This window comes from Caretta caretta, chromosome 2, assembly GCF_965140235.1.
Source record: "Caretta caretta isolate rCarCar2 chromosome 2, rCarCar1.hap1, whole genome shotgun sequence".
Classification (NCBI taxonomy): Eukaryota; Metazoa; Chordata; order Testudines; family Cheloniidae; genus Caretta; species Caretta caretta.
Window position 1 is genome coordinate 243,443,036 of NC_134207.1, and position 16,565 is coordinate 243,459,600.

The 16,565-nt window shown below is 42.5% G+C and overlaps 1 protein-coding gene across 4 annotated transcripts in view; it reads left to right on the forward strand.

The window, feature by feature from the left end:
* Positions 1-3,066, forward strand: part of CCNY (cyclin Y) — a 225,661-nt gene extending 222,595 nt beyond the window's left edge. For all 4 annotated transcript variants that reach the window (XM_048837693.2, XM_048837696.2, XM_048837698.2 and 1 more), the window contains one exon: positions 558-3,066. In XM_048837693.2, the coding sequence (XP_048693650.1) occupies positions 558-674 (117 nt within the window). In that variant the 3' untranslated portion in view covers positions 675-3,066. The remainder of the gene's footprint in view (positions 1-557) is intronic.
* The last annotated feature ends 13,499 nt before the right edge of the window (positions 3,067-16,565 follow it).

The window sequence follows — 16,565 nt, forward strand, 5'->3', positions numbered from 1 at the left end:
CAGAGTGGTGAGCGTGCTGAGGCTCTGCTTTTCCCTCTGCCTCCTGCTGGCAAACAGCTGATCAGGAGCAGGGGGAAGGGGCGGGAAGGTAGCATTCTGGGGGAAGAGGCTTCCCTGCTGCAGCAGCAGGAGCCCCAGCACCGGCAGCACCAATCTTGTGTCCCCACAGGAGAGCACGGTGGGCGGAGAAGGCAGAGCCGGGGCCCCTTTGGAGCGTGGGCCCGGCGGCGCCATGGTAAATCCAGTACTGACTAGGATTACACTTCCTAATGAAGAAAAAGCTTGTGTGGGTCTCTGTTAACCTTCAAAAGTTAACACTGTAGACTGTGGAACTTCCCACCGTGTTTATCCTTTTCCAGAGGAATGGACTGTGTCAAAAGATTATTTTTTTAAGAGTCTTATCTGCATTGCATCATAAAGTGACACATGGTAATCCTGCCACATGATAAACCTACCTATATATAAAAAATAGCAGTATGCGGTTCTGTTATTTGTGTAGTGGTGACCTCTTTGACCTTCCCATAGGGCCTGACCTTTCTTCCCCTTTTCATCCTCAGGCTATCTCTCGCTTGTGTGAAGATAAGTATAAAGACTTCAGGAAATCTACAAAGAAACGGTCAGTTAGTGCTGACAATCTGACTGTGGTTAGATGGTCCCCTGCCATCATCTCCTAACAATGGAGTCTGGGATATTTCGACAGAAGGACTGTTTCATCCATCCAAATTTTTTGGAGTGTAATGGGGGAAAGACAAGACTTTGGGGTTTTTACTTTTAGATCCGTCAAGCTGCCTTTACAGTGCCTCCCCCTTGTGTAGCACATAAGAATAAAAAATTGAGAGGAAGGAGAAATCAGTACAGTATACAGGAGAGGAGATTGGAAGCAACTTTCTTTTTTTTTTTTTTTTGGTCACTATTCCTCACAGCTTTACCCTTTTTCTGAGGAAACAGCTAGTCAAATGCTTGGAAGAGGAAACAAAAAAAAAAAAATGGAGTAGAGGCAGAAAGAGATTAGGGGACTGTGCCATTTTTTTAATATTCTGTACTCTTCAGCAGAAGTGACGGCATGAAACCAAACCACATGATAAGTATGGCTGTGCACTATAGGAATGGAGTTGAATTATTTCATCTTAAATTATTCTCCTTAGTATCTTCTCTTTTTTTTTTTTTCCTACTTCTCTGGGTTATTTTTCCAGCTCTTCTGCACAGCAGCAAATACAAAGTCTGTATCTACAGTAGCACAAACCTCTGAAAAAATAGTATTGGTGGGTTTTTTCATTGCACTTTTCTCCGTGAGCTGACTTATTTGCATTATTCTTCATAATCGTTATGCATATGTTATGTTTTATATTCCTTTTATTGTACTTAAAAATATAACTTGACCATAGTGCTGAACCAAAAGTTTATACTAAGATCAGATGATCATTCGTAATTTCATTATGTAGTTTATTTATAGTATATGTAGGTGTGTGTGCCTTCCTGGAATCATTTATATTTCCTTAATATAAAGACAGGATTGTGGAAGGATTCAGTGATGATGAGACTTGGGCCAAATTGTTGAAATTTCCATCAGATCTTGTAGTCCTTTTTGCAAATTTTCATAGCATTAGAAGTTTAGAAGAATTCATTATATAAAAGACAGAGTTTTTTTGTAGGGCCCAGCTAGTTCATTCCTTCACCTCCAGATCCATTGTTGCAAGCAATAGCCTCAATTTTTATATGTTTACTTTAAATCAAAGTTAGTTTGTTTGTATAAAATAAAAAACTTTAAAAAAAAATTGTTCCAGTGAAAAGGCTCATAGAAGAGCAGAATGTTAATCTTTACCAAGGTATTATCACAGGTAGATTGAATTGGGGGAAAAAAAAAACCTTTCATTTTTCAGTGTAGGTGCTTTCAGAAATTCAAACTGTGAAGACCATTTTCTGCTATGTTGATTATTGTACTCTTCTGTTGTTATTGGTTTCCTTCTCCTCTTGTGCCTATTCCCTCATGAGAGACACAAGAACCTTTTATATCAAATAATGTATCTATGTAAAAACATTTGTTTGCTCTATAATGCTCATGAGTGTCTGATTTTATGAAGATTTTTTGAACGTTTTAGAAAGATACAGTTGAAAAATCGGGGTTCCCTGAATTTTTTTTCCTCAAGTTTCCTTGAAGTGAATGGCAGCAGACTTCCTGTATTTGACTTGCTTTGTGCACTACTCCAGTAAACGATAGTCCATATTAGTTTTATTAAGCCCCTTAGGGCTTATAGCAGACATACGAGCTCATGGATACATGTTCCACTCCCAGTGCAGTGCTGATCAGATGCCTTGAAAGTGGAGAGGCATTGAAAGGATTGCAGTACTAATACCAGAGTTTTCTATTAATATTCTAAAGTGATATGTATAGTATGAAACATTAAAGTCTTGCCCATAAATTCTCCTAGTGTCTTTCAGGGCATTAAAAGTAATCTAATTCTCATCCTTTATCATTGTGCCAATGCATCAGAACTGTGAGTACCCAGGTCCATTTCTTTTCCTTGAACATCGAATGTAAAGCCCACTCTTGAAAATAGAAAAAATGTAGAGCATTTGAAACTCCATTCAAAATATAGCTAAGGGGGCATTTTCCTAGCATTTGGACTTTGAGATCCCTGCCAAGCATAAATTTAGGTTTTACCGATCTGTGAAATGATTTGTTTTATCAAAACTTTGCAAAACAATTTTCTGTTAACTTTATAGCAGGAATATTAGTTTTATCCATATTTTTTCAGTGATAGAGATATGAACTCTGAACTATGTAAAGATCTCCGTGCATCTACTATAATTTTTGTGGAGTTTATTAAACTACTTTAAAGATTGTATAGTCTATTTATTGTATGTATGTACATACAGTCTGATTTAAAAAAAAAAGTGGATTCCGTAAAACCCGGCTCAGTCACGTTTAGACTATTGAATATTGTTTTAGCCTTGTGCACTGGACTCTACCTCTGTATAGGAGAATTTTCCATATCCTTAATTAGTACTGATTCTGTGATTAACTTGGTTGTTTCTTGCACTAAGAATTAAAAAAAAAAAAATCTGCTCTGTGTATTTTTTTTCTTTAGTTTCAGTTTTGCAGTCGGAATCACTTACACTTAGGTGGGCTTTTCTTTCCCACATGGTTATGGAATGCTTTGCTTTTTGTTCTGGTGTGTTCTAAGTCTGCTACAGAGACATACAACGATACAATACTTATCGATAAATCTGAGTATCATTTGTTTGCAAGGTATTCAATTCCATGTAATTAAAAATTGAATTATTATTTAGGATTACACTGTGTGTTAGTGTAGTTTTTGAAATATCATTGGATTGCAAATATCATCATGAGAGGGGGAAGTGTTCTTTCAGAGAACAAACCAAAAAGGCCAAACTGTGTTTTATCAATGCAAATGGGTTGTGGATTTGTTTTCGACACCTACAATATCAATTTATCATTTAAAAATTTTGCTGGGGTATTTCTGGATTTATTATTTAGCTATTGTCTTAGTCAGAAACAGAATAGAGTTGGAGACTTCATATAAGACCTTCTCAACTATCACTGTCTTAATGAATTGTATACTGTTTGGGGCCCAAGGGCCCTTGTGTTATAGCCTAAACAGTGGGAATTGGGAAAATGTTTGTAGAAGACATCTTGTAATGGTTTTTCTGTGCACCCTTTTACAGCCAGAGACTGCATAGAGAACAGCCATCCCCATTCCTCCCCTCTCTAAACAGCAGTTGGTGTTGCAATTGATGAATAACTTCAGCCATTGTATTTGTCCTTTTGTAACCACTCTTCCTTGAAGCTTTATTTTGTCAAGCTTTTAAGAGTTGGAATCAATGTATAAATAGATTTATATGGAAAAGAACTGTTTAGCAGCAAAAAGACCTACAGATTTTTCAGATATATATATATATACACACACACACACACACCCATCCCTTCTGTTAATAAAAATATGAAAATTCTCGGATGACTTTTCACTGGTTGGTATTTTCTGCCTCTTTCGGAGGCTGCATGTCCTGGATCTAGTACAGTCAAATCATGTTTCAAGGACCAGTGACTTGAATAACCACATGTATGGTTGTTAGTGCAGCCATTCTCCTTTTTTAACACTTCTTTCTTTATCCTCTGCTTTGTTTACTAATGCTAGATAAACCTTGGATGTGGCATACAGCCTAGAAGTTGCAAAATCCTCATCAGAAGTTGAAGAGCTTCCTAGTGTAGTTTTTTGTGTATGGAGGCAGATGACAAAGTGATATCTGGCCATCTTGGCTATCTACAGAAAATAGCATTATGTGGGAGGGGGTACAGAAATACAAAAGTGGAGAGCCTGAGAAGACAAAGCCATAACAGATGAAGCAACAGAAATTCTTTGCAGTCACACATTGCTCACAGATGTTACATTTTCTAAACTGCAGGTGGAAATGCCTGCTTGGAACTAAATTGATCTCTGTTTGTGTTCTGTCATGGAGAATTTAGCAACAGCTCTTACCTTAACAACCATTTAGTAGTGCCTGGCTAGTGTATAGAGTTCGATATACACCATCCCTGTAATATAAATAGTTAAATACATTTTTCCTCCAAGTGTTTATGGTTATTACAACGCATGCCAGCATTTCCCCGTTGTGAGCTGATCCCACATGCTGTCATGAGTATATTTTTGAGCAAAGAACTGGTGTTTGTATGTGAAAAGCCAAAAGTGTTCATACAGAAACTAAGCATAATTATTTCAAGTGTTCAGAGCCATAAAAGGCAACGGGTGTCTTTCTCTTGAGGAAACAGCTTCCCTCTCCTCCAGCGTCCCTCCCGCCGACTTAGGTATATCACCAACTACATTATTTGCCTATCCTTGAGAGACCACAGAAGAGGAGGTGGGAGCTGGAACTGGCATAGAACTGAGGTGCTGACATAGGATGTGCCTTGTCCATTGTCAGGGGCAATAAGTTTCACTGGAGATGAAAAGATCAAGAAGAGAAGCAGTTGATCATAAATAAACAAGAGAAGACCTTGTAAGCAGAGATGGGTAAGGCCAGAAATTACCAGTCTAATCATCTAGGCTGACCTGCCTAACAGGAAGCCTAGAATTTTACCCAATAATTCCTTTAGCGAGACCATATTTTCTGGTTAAGCTAGAGCTTATCTTTTAAAAGGCTTCAAGCTCTTGAACTAGTCTCCCCCCCCCACCACCCTTTGTGTATGGCACAGATCTATGGTATGACTTCACGGGGGGAAAAAAAAAAGGCTGATGAAATTCTGATATCAGAAGAGCAGCTGCTCTTCTGCATTTTGTTTTGCCTCAAGTGTGCAAACTCATGTATAGCACTTCTATTTACTTTTGTAACATTACTAGATCCTTAGGCAAGCTGAAAGCAGCCCTAAGAGAGCAAGCAACAGCAGGAGACCAATTCAAGCTAAGTACTTGACAGAGCAGTATGAATAAATTATGTTTCTTGCAATGATGAATCTACCTAACATTGTAGTTCATAATAACCACCTGTAATTATTTGACTCTGTTCTTTTTAAGTGCATTTCCTCATGTACATTCTCCCTTAGCAATATCTCTGGTATTGTAGTGCATACAAAAATATGAATATTAAAAACTAAAATCCTTTCTAATGTTTCAGTGTGGAGCTGAGCAAAGCTGCTTTACTACAGAACAGATTCTAACTTTTTAATGACCATAAGCCTATAAATTCACTACTTTTTTTCTGTCGGCATAATTATTTCCCTGTAGGAGTAAGCCAACTGGCTGTATCAGTCATCCTGTTAGTGCTATGTCAAAATGTACATGTCTGTCTGTTTGTTTTTTCTCTGAATACAACAGCTGGGTCATTGTCACATTACAATGGGATCTCTTTACAAATAAAAGCAAGCAGAAGAACCATTTCTTGAGGCATTATGCGGGTCAAAGATAAGCCCAGAATTTGAGTTTCACCATTATAGGGGAACTTTCGAACATATACTGTGAATAAGGATTAGCTGCAGCTGGGAATAAATGGAGCAAATTTCATGCCCTGTGCGATAAGTTTGCGTGTTGATAGCTATAGCCTGGTTTGCCATGTCTGCTGGAAAAACTGGGAAGCTGAGTGCAGCTGGGAAAACAGCCCCCTAAAAGCATTAAACATTTTCTCCAGTCACTAAGTTGGAAAGGAAATGGCGATGGCTCACTTCCGTTAATAACAAAGTCTAAATCTACCAGCAGAGTGACAAAGGGTGGGTGGGAGGAGGGAGAGAGAGAATTTTCAGCCAAATGAGCAGCTTAACCAAAGCATAGGATCAGTTTAGACTCCTTGGGTTTTTTTCCTCACTCCTGTATCTGGCACCTAGGCTAGATACCATGATAATGGCACATTAAAAATGTCTGGAGTGAGAGAGTCTTTGGCAGGAGCACTCACTGACCATCCCGTGGCATGTCTGATCTGAGGCCTGAGTGGGTGCACAGGGCACAGTCATCTGCATATTGAAGTTCAATGACTGATTTAGAGATAGCATTTGTCTTGGATTGGAGATGAATGAGGTTGAAGAGCTTGCTGCGATTCTGTATTGGAGGAGCTTGTCAGTGATGAGGATGACAGCAAAGAAGATGGAGAAAAGGTTGGACTGCTGACATCCTTGCTTAACTCTGGTCTTAACTAGGAAGGGGTCCATTCCAGATCCATTGCTGTTGACCGTCACAGACTTGTCATGGAGGAGTCAGAGGATAGTGGCAAATTTTGGCAGACATCCAAATTTGAGGAGAACTTTCCACAGAGCCTTACTATTGATGGAGTCGAATGCTTTCGTGAGGTCGATGAAGGCCATGTACAGAGGTCTATGTTGCTTGTGGCACTTTTCTTGAAGTTAGTGGGCAGTGAAGATGTCAGCGGTACTTTGAGAGAGTCTGAATCTGCGTTGCGATTCTGGATGGATTTCCTCAGCCAAGGGGAGCAGTGAGTTGAGGAGACTTATGGCAAGAATCTTTCTAGAGATGGACAACAGGGTAATTCCTCAATAGCTTCCACAATCCAATTTGTCTTCTTCCTTGAAGATGTTCATGATTGTGGAATCCCTAAAATAAACTGGGATTTCTTCTGAATTCCATATCTTGAGGATTAAGATGTGAAGCTGGTGAGCCAGTTCTGTTTCTTCTTTGAAGATTTCAGTGGGGATTCGATCAGGTCCAGATGCCTTACTATTCTTCATTTGTTTGATGACTTTCTTTACCTCGATGAATGTTGGTGGGGTTCTGAGGTCATCCTTCATAGAATGTTGAGAGATTAAGTCAAAAATGCTTTTTGTCAGTGTTGGAGTCACGATTCAGGATATCTTTGAAGTATTCCATCAATTGGGCATTGATCGATTCATTGTCCCTGAGGAGGCTAGCTCCATGCCTGGAGCTGAGAGGGGCTAGTTCTTGGTTGCTAGGACCATAAAGGGCTTTGGTAGCACTGAAGAATCCATGCTTGTCATGGGTGTTGGCGAGTTGTTGGATCTCCTTCGCTTTCTTTTCCCCCCACTCGTTCTTCATTTTGCAGGTTTTCCTTTGAACTTCTGCTTTGAGTTGATGGTGGACGAACTGCTTCTGTTTGGAGTTGATGTCATTCTGCCAAGCACAGAAGGCCTTGTGTTTATGATCAGTCAGGTCTTGGATTTCCTGATCATTCTCATCAAACCAGTCTTCATGCTTCCTGGTTGAGAAGCCCAGTGTTCCCTCTAACACAGCCTGGATGGCCGATTTGAGTGCTTTCTAGTGATCTTCAGGGCTCTCCATTTTAGGTTTTGATATTCATCGGTTTCTTGGTGACGCACTGCTGGAAAAGGTCACATTTAGTTGGGTCTGTAAAAATCTCAATGTTGATCTTCCATCCAGTCTTTCTTCCACATTTGTTGTTTTCGTGTGAGTTTGATGGAAGTGATGAGTGGATAAGGCAATGGTCTGTCCAACAATCATTGTCACCAGTCATTGTTTTGATGATGTGAACGTCTTCACAATCATGAGCACAGACAATGCCTTAGTTGATCAGATGCCAATGCTTAGAGACTGGGTGTTCCCACAATGTCTTGTATTTATTCTTTTGTAGAAACATGGTCAGGAGAAGAATTTCATTGGAATTGGTTTTGCTTCTTCCTTCCTTTCCGATCATGCCTTTCTACAGCTCCGAGTCATATCCAACTCTTAGGTTAAAATCGCAAAGGAGTATGAGCTTGTCCTCTTCGGGGATGGTGGAGATACTTTGGTCAAGGTTGGTATAAAATCCTTCTTCGGTTTCATCATCAGTGTCAAGCATATGCATGTTGCGTGCAGATTCTTGGCAAGTTTAAAGTGGAGTGTCATGAGTCATTCATTGATGCTGGCTGGTAATTCTGAGAGTTGGTTGATCGCTAAACCAATGCTGTAGATCCATCGTTCTTTTTCCCCTTCCCCTTTCCAGAAAAAAAGTGTAACCACCACTTTGTTCTTTCTGCACATCGGGTCTCACTCAGTGCAGCAGTGTCAATGTCATGTCTCCTGAGTTCTCTGGCCATGATCACCGTTCTTCACTCTGGCCAGTTACTTTTCAGGTTGTCCAGCAAGGTTTGAATGTTCCATTGTTCGGTTTTGATCTCAGTAAGGTGATCCCTTTGGACGCAGTTATCCGTTTAGGGGGAGGCGAGGCAGAATATGTTTAAGGCACCTTTTCTGGCCCTCTCCCCATGCAGGATGAGCAGAGTGGATCCTAAAAAGGGCTGTTCAGTCATGGTGGTAGCTGCCAAGTTCCACTCCTGCCTGTCTGAATACAAAAACGACCATCTAACTGCCAGTCAGTCATTAGAAGCCTCCAGTCATCACTATCCTGCTCCGATTGCCACTTACCAATTGCCACAGGACTTGGATGTGAATATGGAAGATGCCCGTGCATGAATTCTTTTAATGTAGGGAAACTGTTGCACATGGTGCTTGACAGGATGAGGTTCCTACTCCAATGGCAAGGAAACAAAGACAAATCATCCGCCTTCATAGTCATTGAGAGAAATTTTCTCTTCGACCACCTGCTCTGCCGTTGAGGACTTGGGGGCGGGGATTGGATTGCTATTCATCTGGAACTGCACCTTCAACCTTGCTGCCTTGAGTGACTCTGCCAGGAGTGCGAGACTCCTGACAGCATTGCTCACAGGACCATGGGAATCCAGGAGGGTGGTGTTCATCTATAGAAAAGAGAGGAGATTTATGACAAAATGACAACTTTCTGGAGATCCCCTGACCTGCTTATTTAATTCTCCAGGAAAGGAACTGTACTTTAAACAGAATGACAAATTCCTTTTTATTGATACCAGCTAGACGCTGTATTGCATCATACTGGAAATGTGTGGCCCCCCTCACCCGCAACAGAATTGTGGTATAGTAAAATATGGACTGTCTTAAAATGAAAAAGCTTTCACACTACCACATACATAAGAGAAGCACCAAAAAGAGGGGTAGGTGTTTAGAAATTTGGTCAGCCTTTCTAACACACTCAGGGGAGGAGGGCTCTCCAGCTAGCAAGCCAGATTTGTTAGCCAAGTTCTTCAGATATTAACGTGATCCCAAATAAGCACTGTACAATGAAGTATGTTAATGTTTTATTTTAACTTTGCCTTAATAAAAAGTATCCGAAGGGTAGCCGTGTTAGTCTGGATTTGTTAAAGTGGCAAAGTCCTGTGGCACCTTATAGACTAACAGACGTATTGGAGCATAAGCTTTCGTGGGTGAATACCCACTTCGTCAGATGCAACCACGAAAGCTTATGCTCCAATACGTCTGTTAGTCTATACGGTGTCACAGGACTCTTTGCCCCTTAATAAAAAGTTTCAAAGAAAGCAGCAAAATGATCTTTGAAAAAAATGAAAGAGGTTGCCCAAGGGAAAGACAGAAGCGAAGCTGGTAATTGGCATCGGCAGAAAGATGAGTGGCTGAATTGTATAGGGAGGAGGAGGAATTTAGAGTGTATATTTAATAATAAAAAAAAAAAACTAACAAGGTGTGTTTCTCATCAACCTTATTACTTGTACTTTATATCCCCTTTCTTTGTGTTTTCAGATTGTAAAAGCTTCAGGGCAGGAACCAAATATTCCTCTTGTGTTTGGAAAGCACTGATATTGTATTGGTATCTGAAATGTGATCACCACCACCAAGGCCCAGATTTTTATAATTAAGGCCAGCACCCACAAATGGGACTGGGTTTTCTAAAAAGTGGAGCTATTTAGGCACCTAAATGTAGCCAGATTTTCAGAAGTGCTCCCCAGTCTTTGTTCTGAGTAGGAGCTATTAGGTGCAGAGTACTTAGACAATCTGGCAACTTCTTTGAGATGCCTAAATAGCTCAGCTCTTACGTTCATAGTCACTAAGCATAAAGAAACATGTGCAGATGGTATCTGTGCTGGCAGCATCATTGTATGTTTGAAGACACAGATTTGGCTGCTTGGGCAGCACACAAATTGATTTAGTCTAACGTGCTACTTGTGGTAATGGCCAATACTTGAAGCTTCTGGGGTAGATGGGTGTCGGGGGGAAATCCAATAATGATGCTATATTCATGCCTTTAATCCAGTAATGCTCATTCTGGAATGCTACTCAAATGGGTGTAAGCAGTGGTAGAAGATTCTGTCCTCTGCCTGGGATCATTTTGAACCCTCAAGCATGAAATTTAATTAGACCGATCACTCTGTGTTCATAACTTTAAATGTTGTTAGTAATTAAATTATTCATTACTTTAATAACTTCTACCACCATATTTCTTTTTTTTTTTCCTGAAGGAATGAATTCCACAGGTTGACTATGCTGTAAAAGGGAGTATTAATAAATGGAGTCTAAATATGCTGTCTTCTAATGAAGCTAGTGAGTGATTCTAACTTCCAGACAAGAAGACTAAAATAAAATTTTTCACTATGCCCTGCATATTTGTGAGTTAGAGGCCCTCCAAACCTTAACTTCAGTGGGTTTTAAGAATATACAAGTGGCTAAGTGCTTTGCTTAATCAGGGCCTAACTAAGGATAAATATGATAAAACAGTAATATTGCTTTCATTCTGGTCACATCCCCCTGAAGCTAAAACAAAAGTTTGAAAAGCAACAAAAATGGTAAGACATGCTAATGATGATGGCTGATCATGAAGAAAGAAGAGTTAAGAAAATTCCAGGAGCTAAAAGCTAAACAGGTCACAGCCTGATGCATTAGAAAAGAGAAACTATCTGAAAAATTCAATACAGAAAATTAACACAGAAACATCTCAAATCTGATTAAATCAGAGAAAGATGCTTGGAACAATTTAAGAACCAAAAAGGCTTGTGCATGCTACAATTTCTAATCTTATCAATTAACCCAGGCTAGAACCCCATTACAAATTGTAGTGTACACACGCCCCAGGTGGGTTGTGGAACTCATCTGTCTGCATAGGGAAAGACTGGCCTAGTCTCATTGTTCATGGAGGCCTTCCTGCTTACATTGTTTAAAAGTGAAGAGCTGTCCTCAAGTGCATTGAAAAATACTGCAGTATTCTGAAGAGGAACATATGGTAATTGTGATGCTGTCCCGCTTGCAAGATGAGGCATGAATCTTTAAGGAATCCAGGACTTTTTGACGGTGGAAAGTGTTTAGTTATCCTTGACCAGATCCCCAGGTCTGCAGGTAAGAATTAAAAGCACTCAGTTAATATCAAAGAAAATTCCAAGCTGCCCTTTTGTTATTCCCAGCTGAACTGCTTGTGCAATACGGAGTAATGTTTTCTGGGATGACAAATGAGCACTTTGTTTTCTTAACAAAATTCAGGTGGAAATAAATGTTTAGCATGAACACTAATGACACACATGCCTCCTAAATGTGAATGAATTTAAGCAAACAGAGGTACTTAACTTTAGATCAGGGATGGGTAAACTTTTTGGCCTGAGGGCCACATCAGGGAAAGAAATTGTACAGCAGGCCATGAATGTTCACAAAATTTGGGGTTTGGGTGCAGGCTCTGGGGTGGGGCTGGGGGTGAGGAGTTTGGAGTGTAGGAGGGTTCTCTGGGCTGGGACCAAGGGGTTCGGAGGGCAGGAGGGGGATCAGGGCTGGGACAGAGGTGCGGGAAGGGGTGCAAGTTCCAGCTGGGGATGCAGGCGGGGATGGGGATGAGAGGCTTGTGGTGCAGGAGGGTGTTCTGGGTTTGGATCAAGGGGTTTGGCGGGTGGGTGGGGGATCAGAGCTGGGGCAGGGGGTGCAGGCTCCGAGCAGCACTTATTTCAACCGGCTCCCGGAAGCAGTGGCATGTCCCTTCTCCAGCTCCTACGCGGAGACGCGGACAGGCAGCTCTGCACGCTGCCCCATCTGCAGGCAGTGCCCCTGTAGCTCCCATTGGAGTGCATAGGAGCCAAAGCGGGGCCATGCCGCAGTTCCAGGAGCCGTGTGGTGTGGCCCTCAACCCAGTGCCCCAGCCGGAGTGCCAGAGTGGGGCCATGCTGCGTGATGCGGCTCCAACCTAGCACCCCAACCAGAGCAGGGATTAGCCAAATGGTGCAGCGCCTGAGCTGAGCCATGAGGTGCAGCCCTGACCCAGCACCCTGGCTGGAGCAAGGATGAGTCACCTCGTGCAAGCCCTGACCCTGCACCCCAGCTAGAGCGGGGATGAGTCGCCTGGTGTAGCCCCCAACCCCGCATCCCAGCCAGAGCAGGGCCGAGCCATGTGCTGCAGCTTGCGGGCCGGCTTAAAATGGCTCATGGGCCGGATCCGGCCTGCCGGCCATAGTTTGCCCACCCCTGCTTTAGAGAATCTTGATGTAATTCATTGCAAAATCAGTCATTTTGTTCACACTCTTATACCAGGCCTTTTGCAGCCCCTCGTGTGGGGCTGGTGCATCCTTTTGCCCTGCTGATCCCTGGGTGCTGGAATGGGGCCAAGGGGCTGTAGGCTGAGTGCAGTTTGGAACCAGGCTGGCACAAACCCAGCACTTTCTCACACACACATACCCCCTCATTCCCAGCTGTGCCCAGTGCTCCTGGAGCACAGCTGAGAATCTGGGCCTCCATTTGTATGTGTTACATTTTTGCATAGTGATTCGAGTTCCTGGCTTTGTCTAACTTGTATGTGACAGGTAATTCCAGCTCTCAATGGCCCCAGCAAAGTAATAGTCTTGTAAGAATAAAAGTTGCTGGAAATGTTTTCCTGTAGTATCCGAGAGGAACATGGATATCCTCATGCAGCTCCCAGCCTGACACCTCCTTTCAAAAAAAATTGTCAAGGAATTTTTTGATCAGTGCCATTACAATTAGTCTGTAGTTTTATTTCCTGCTCCAGCCCTTCTTATATCAAGCTGCAGCCAATGCTGGATTCAAATTTAATTCTGAGGGGATGGGGTATAAAAGGAAAGAAAGACTATTGTGGGAGTGGGAGAGGAAAGAGGATCTAGTGATTAGGGCCCTACCCTACAACTCAGGAAAGCCTGTGCACTGCTCTGCTCCACCAGGGTGAGGGGAGGAATTTTCTCCTCCCACGCTTCTGAGATGTAATAGCCTCTGTGAAATGGATAGTGGAAGGAAGATCTTAGCATCAGCAAACACTCTCAACTCCTCCTTCCCTATTTTTCCCATTACCTTCCCCAGCTCGAATTACTCCTGTAGGCTGGCACACAAAGTCCCACATGGAAGTGAATTCCATGCTACACAGGAGTGTACATCCCCGGCATACTCCAGAGAAGCTCCCTGCCCTAATGTAGTGTAGCTGCACTGTCCCCAGCCTAGCGGAGCCTCTGAGGAGGCTTGGGTAGGACAATGTGCATCTACAGACTTGACTTAACTGACAAACCTCCTGCACATACAATTTGCAAATGCTCCTAACTTTGTCAAAGCAGAACCCAGTATAGAACCAAGTGTTAGTCCTCACTGAGGACTATGTTGGTGCTATGCTTTAGACTTCAGTCTCTGATTGTTCCATGTGTGACATATGCTTAAGTATTTTTACAGAGAGAAGCATTTTTCCTAGTCTCCCATAATTCAAAAATGACAGAAGGGGTTTACCTCAGACTTTATACACACACAGAGTTCATCTTTCTCTAACCTGAGACCCAGCTTAAGAAAACTTCAGCCTGAGAGATTTTTTTTTTCTATGAAGTGTAAGTTTGTGTGTGTGGTTAGAATGGCAAGTATTTTGCGGCATTAACAGTTGTGATGTCCTTGTGATTATACTGCCTTGTGAAGAATTAATACAAAATAACATTGCACCAGAAGATAGAAGAACTGGACTATAGCTCTTTATCACATCGTACCACTATGCAAGTTCACAGTGCTGCATTTTTAAGGGCAACAGTGGATCACAAAGTTGTTGCATAAGATATTTTGTGAGTTAGGATTGGCTGACTGAAAGGAAGGCCATGTAGAATTTTTTCCATTCCCTTCATTGGTCACATGAGTAGTAATGACCCAATGCTGAATCCTAATTAAAATATTTTCCAGTACGTTTGCCCCATAAGAAATCCCAGATCATTAATTCACAGCACTCCCTTCTGCCATCCTCTCATTACAATACACTAGCCTTTGAAAAGGTTTGTTGTTAGCTGGTAGCTGAACCAAAATATTTTGCACATTAAACTGTAAATATAATTAGAACTTCTGTGTTTACTTCAGAACTTTGGGTCCAGCTGTGACATTTTCCTTTTAGCTTTGCTAGCTCTCTTTTCCTAGTGCTCTCTAAATAAGGACCTGAAATGTATTTTAAATGAAGCATGACACACGTTCTGCTACCAGACCAGTATCTGATTCCCTCCCCTCCCCCATTGCAATGGGACCTTTTTTTGTGTTTGAACTAGATCTGAAGCTCCCTTAGCTTGAGCCTTTTGAGTACTACTAGCATTTAGATAAGGAATTCTAATTGCAATTGCTGCTAATGTATTGTTTAATATCCTTTGAATCTGTTATTTGCACTCCCTAGGAATACATTAGTCTGATACTTACCTGTTCCTAATAGGAAATGAGACCACTCCTCCCCCAGATATACCATCCAGCTTGTAACATGAACACATTATCTGGATAAATGACCCTCCTGGAAAAAATCTGAAAACTGAAGCATCACAATTTCTTTAACAACTTCCATTGAATCATGGAAGTCAACAAATGGCTATGCAGGTGGTATCGTAGAGAAGGCTTTGGATTCTTTGACCATGGGATGGTGTTCTAAGAAGGAGGAGTGCTAGGCAGAGACGGGCTCCACCTAACGAAGAGAGGGAAGAGCATCTTCACAAGCAGGCTGGCTAATCTAGTGAGGAGGGCTTTAAACTAGGTTCACTGGGGGAAGAAGACCAAAGCCCTGAGGTAAGTGGAGAAGTGGGATACCGGGATGAAGCACGAGCAGGAGAGCGCAAGAGGGGAGGACTCCTGCCTCATACCAAGAAAGCAGGATGATCAGTGAGTTATCTTAAGTCCCTATACACAAATGCAAGAAGCCTGGGAAACAAGCAGGGAGAACGGGAAGTCCTGGCACAGTCAAGGAATTTTGATGTGATTGGAATAACAGAGACTTGGTGGGATAACTCACATGACTGGAGTACTGTCATGGATGGATATAAGCTATTCAGGAAGGACAGGCAGGGCAGAAAAGGTGGGGGAGTTGCATTGTATGTAAGAGAGCAGTATGACTGCTCAGAGCTCCGGTATGAAACTGCAGAAAAACCTGAGTTTTTAAGTTTAGAAGTGTGAGCAACAAGGGTGATGTTGTGGTGGGAGTCTGCTATAGACCACCGGACCAGGGTGATGAGGTGGATGAGGCTTTCTTCCGGCAACTCACGGAAGTTACTAGATCACAGGCCCTGGTTTTCATGGGAGACCTGATATCTGCTAGGAGAGCAATACAGCGGTGCACAGTGTCACGGAGTGTGGGGGAGTCTGGGCCCTGCACCCCGCTTCCTGGGATTCACTGAGACTCTCAGCCAGCCAGTAAAACAGAAGGTTCATTGGACAATAGGAACATAGTCTAAAACAGAGCTTGTGGGTACATCCAGGACCCCTCAGTCAAGTCCTTCTTGGGGGCAGGGAGCTTAGACCCCAGCCTTGGGGTTCCCTGCGTTCCACCAAGCAGCACAAAACTGAAAACAAAACCCCTCCAGCAGGCTCTCTCCTGCAGCCTTTTTCCAGTTTCTCCAGGCAGAGGTGTTACATTCCCCCCTCCCTTTCCTGACTCAGGTTACAGGCTCTCAGGTATCCCATCTCCAGTGAAACTCCCCTGCCACATTCCCAGGACAACACTCCCCACTCTCTGCTGCGTCACACACAGACAATCCAAGAAGCGTTTGGAAAGTGTAGGGGACAATTTCCTGGTGCAAGTGCTGGAAGAACCAACTAGGGGCAGAGCTCTTCTTGATCTGCTACTCATAAACCGGGAAGAATTAGTAGGGGAACCTAAAGTGGATGGGAAGCTGGGAGGCAGTGACCATGAGATGGTCAAGTTCAGGATCCTGACACAAGGAAGAAAGGAGAGCAGCAGAATACGGACCCTAGACTTCAGAAAAGCAGATTTTGACTCCCTCTGGGAACTGACAGGCAGGATCCCCTGGGAGAATAACATGAGGGGGAAAGGAGTCCAGGAGAGCTGGCTGT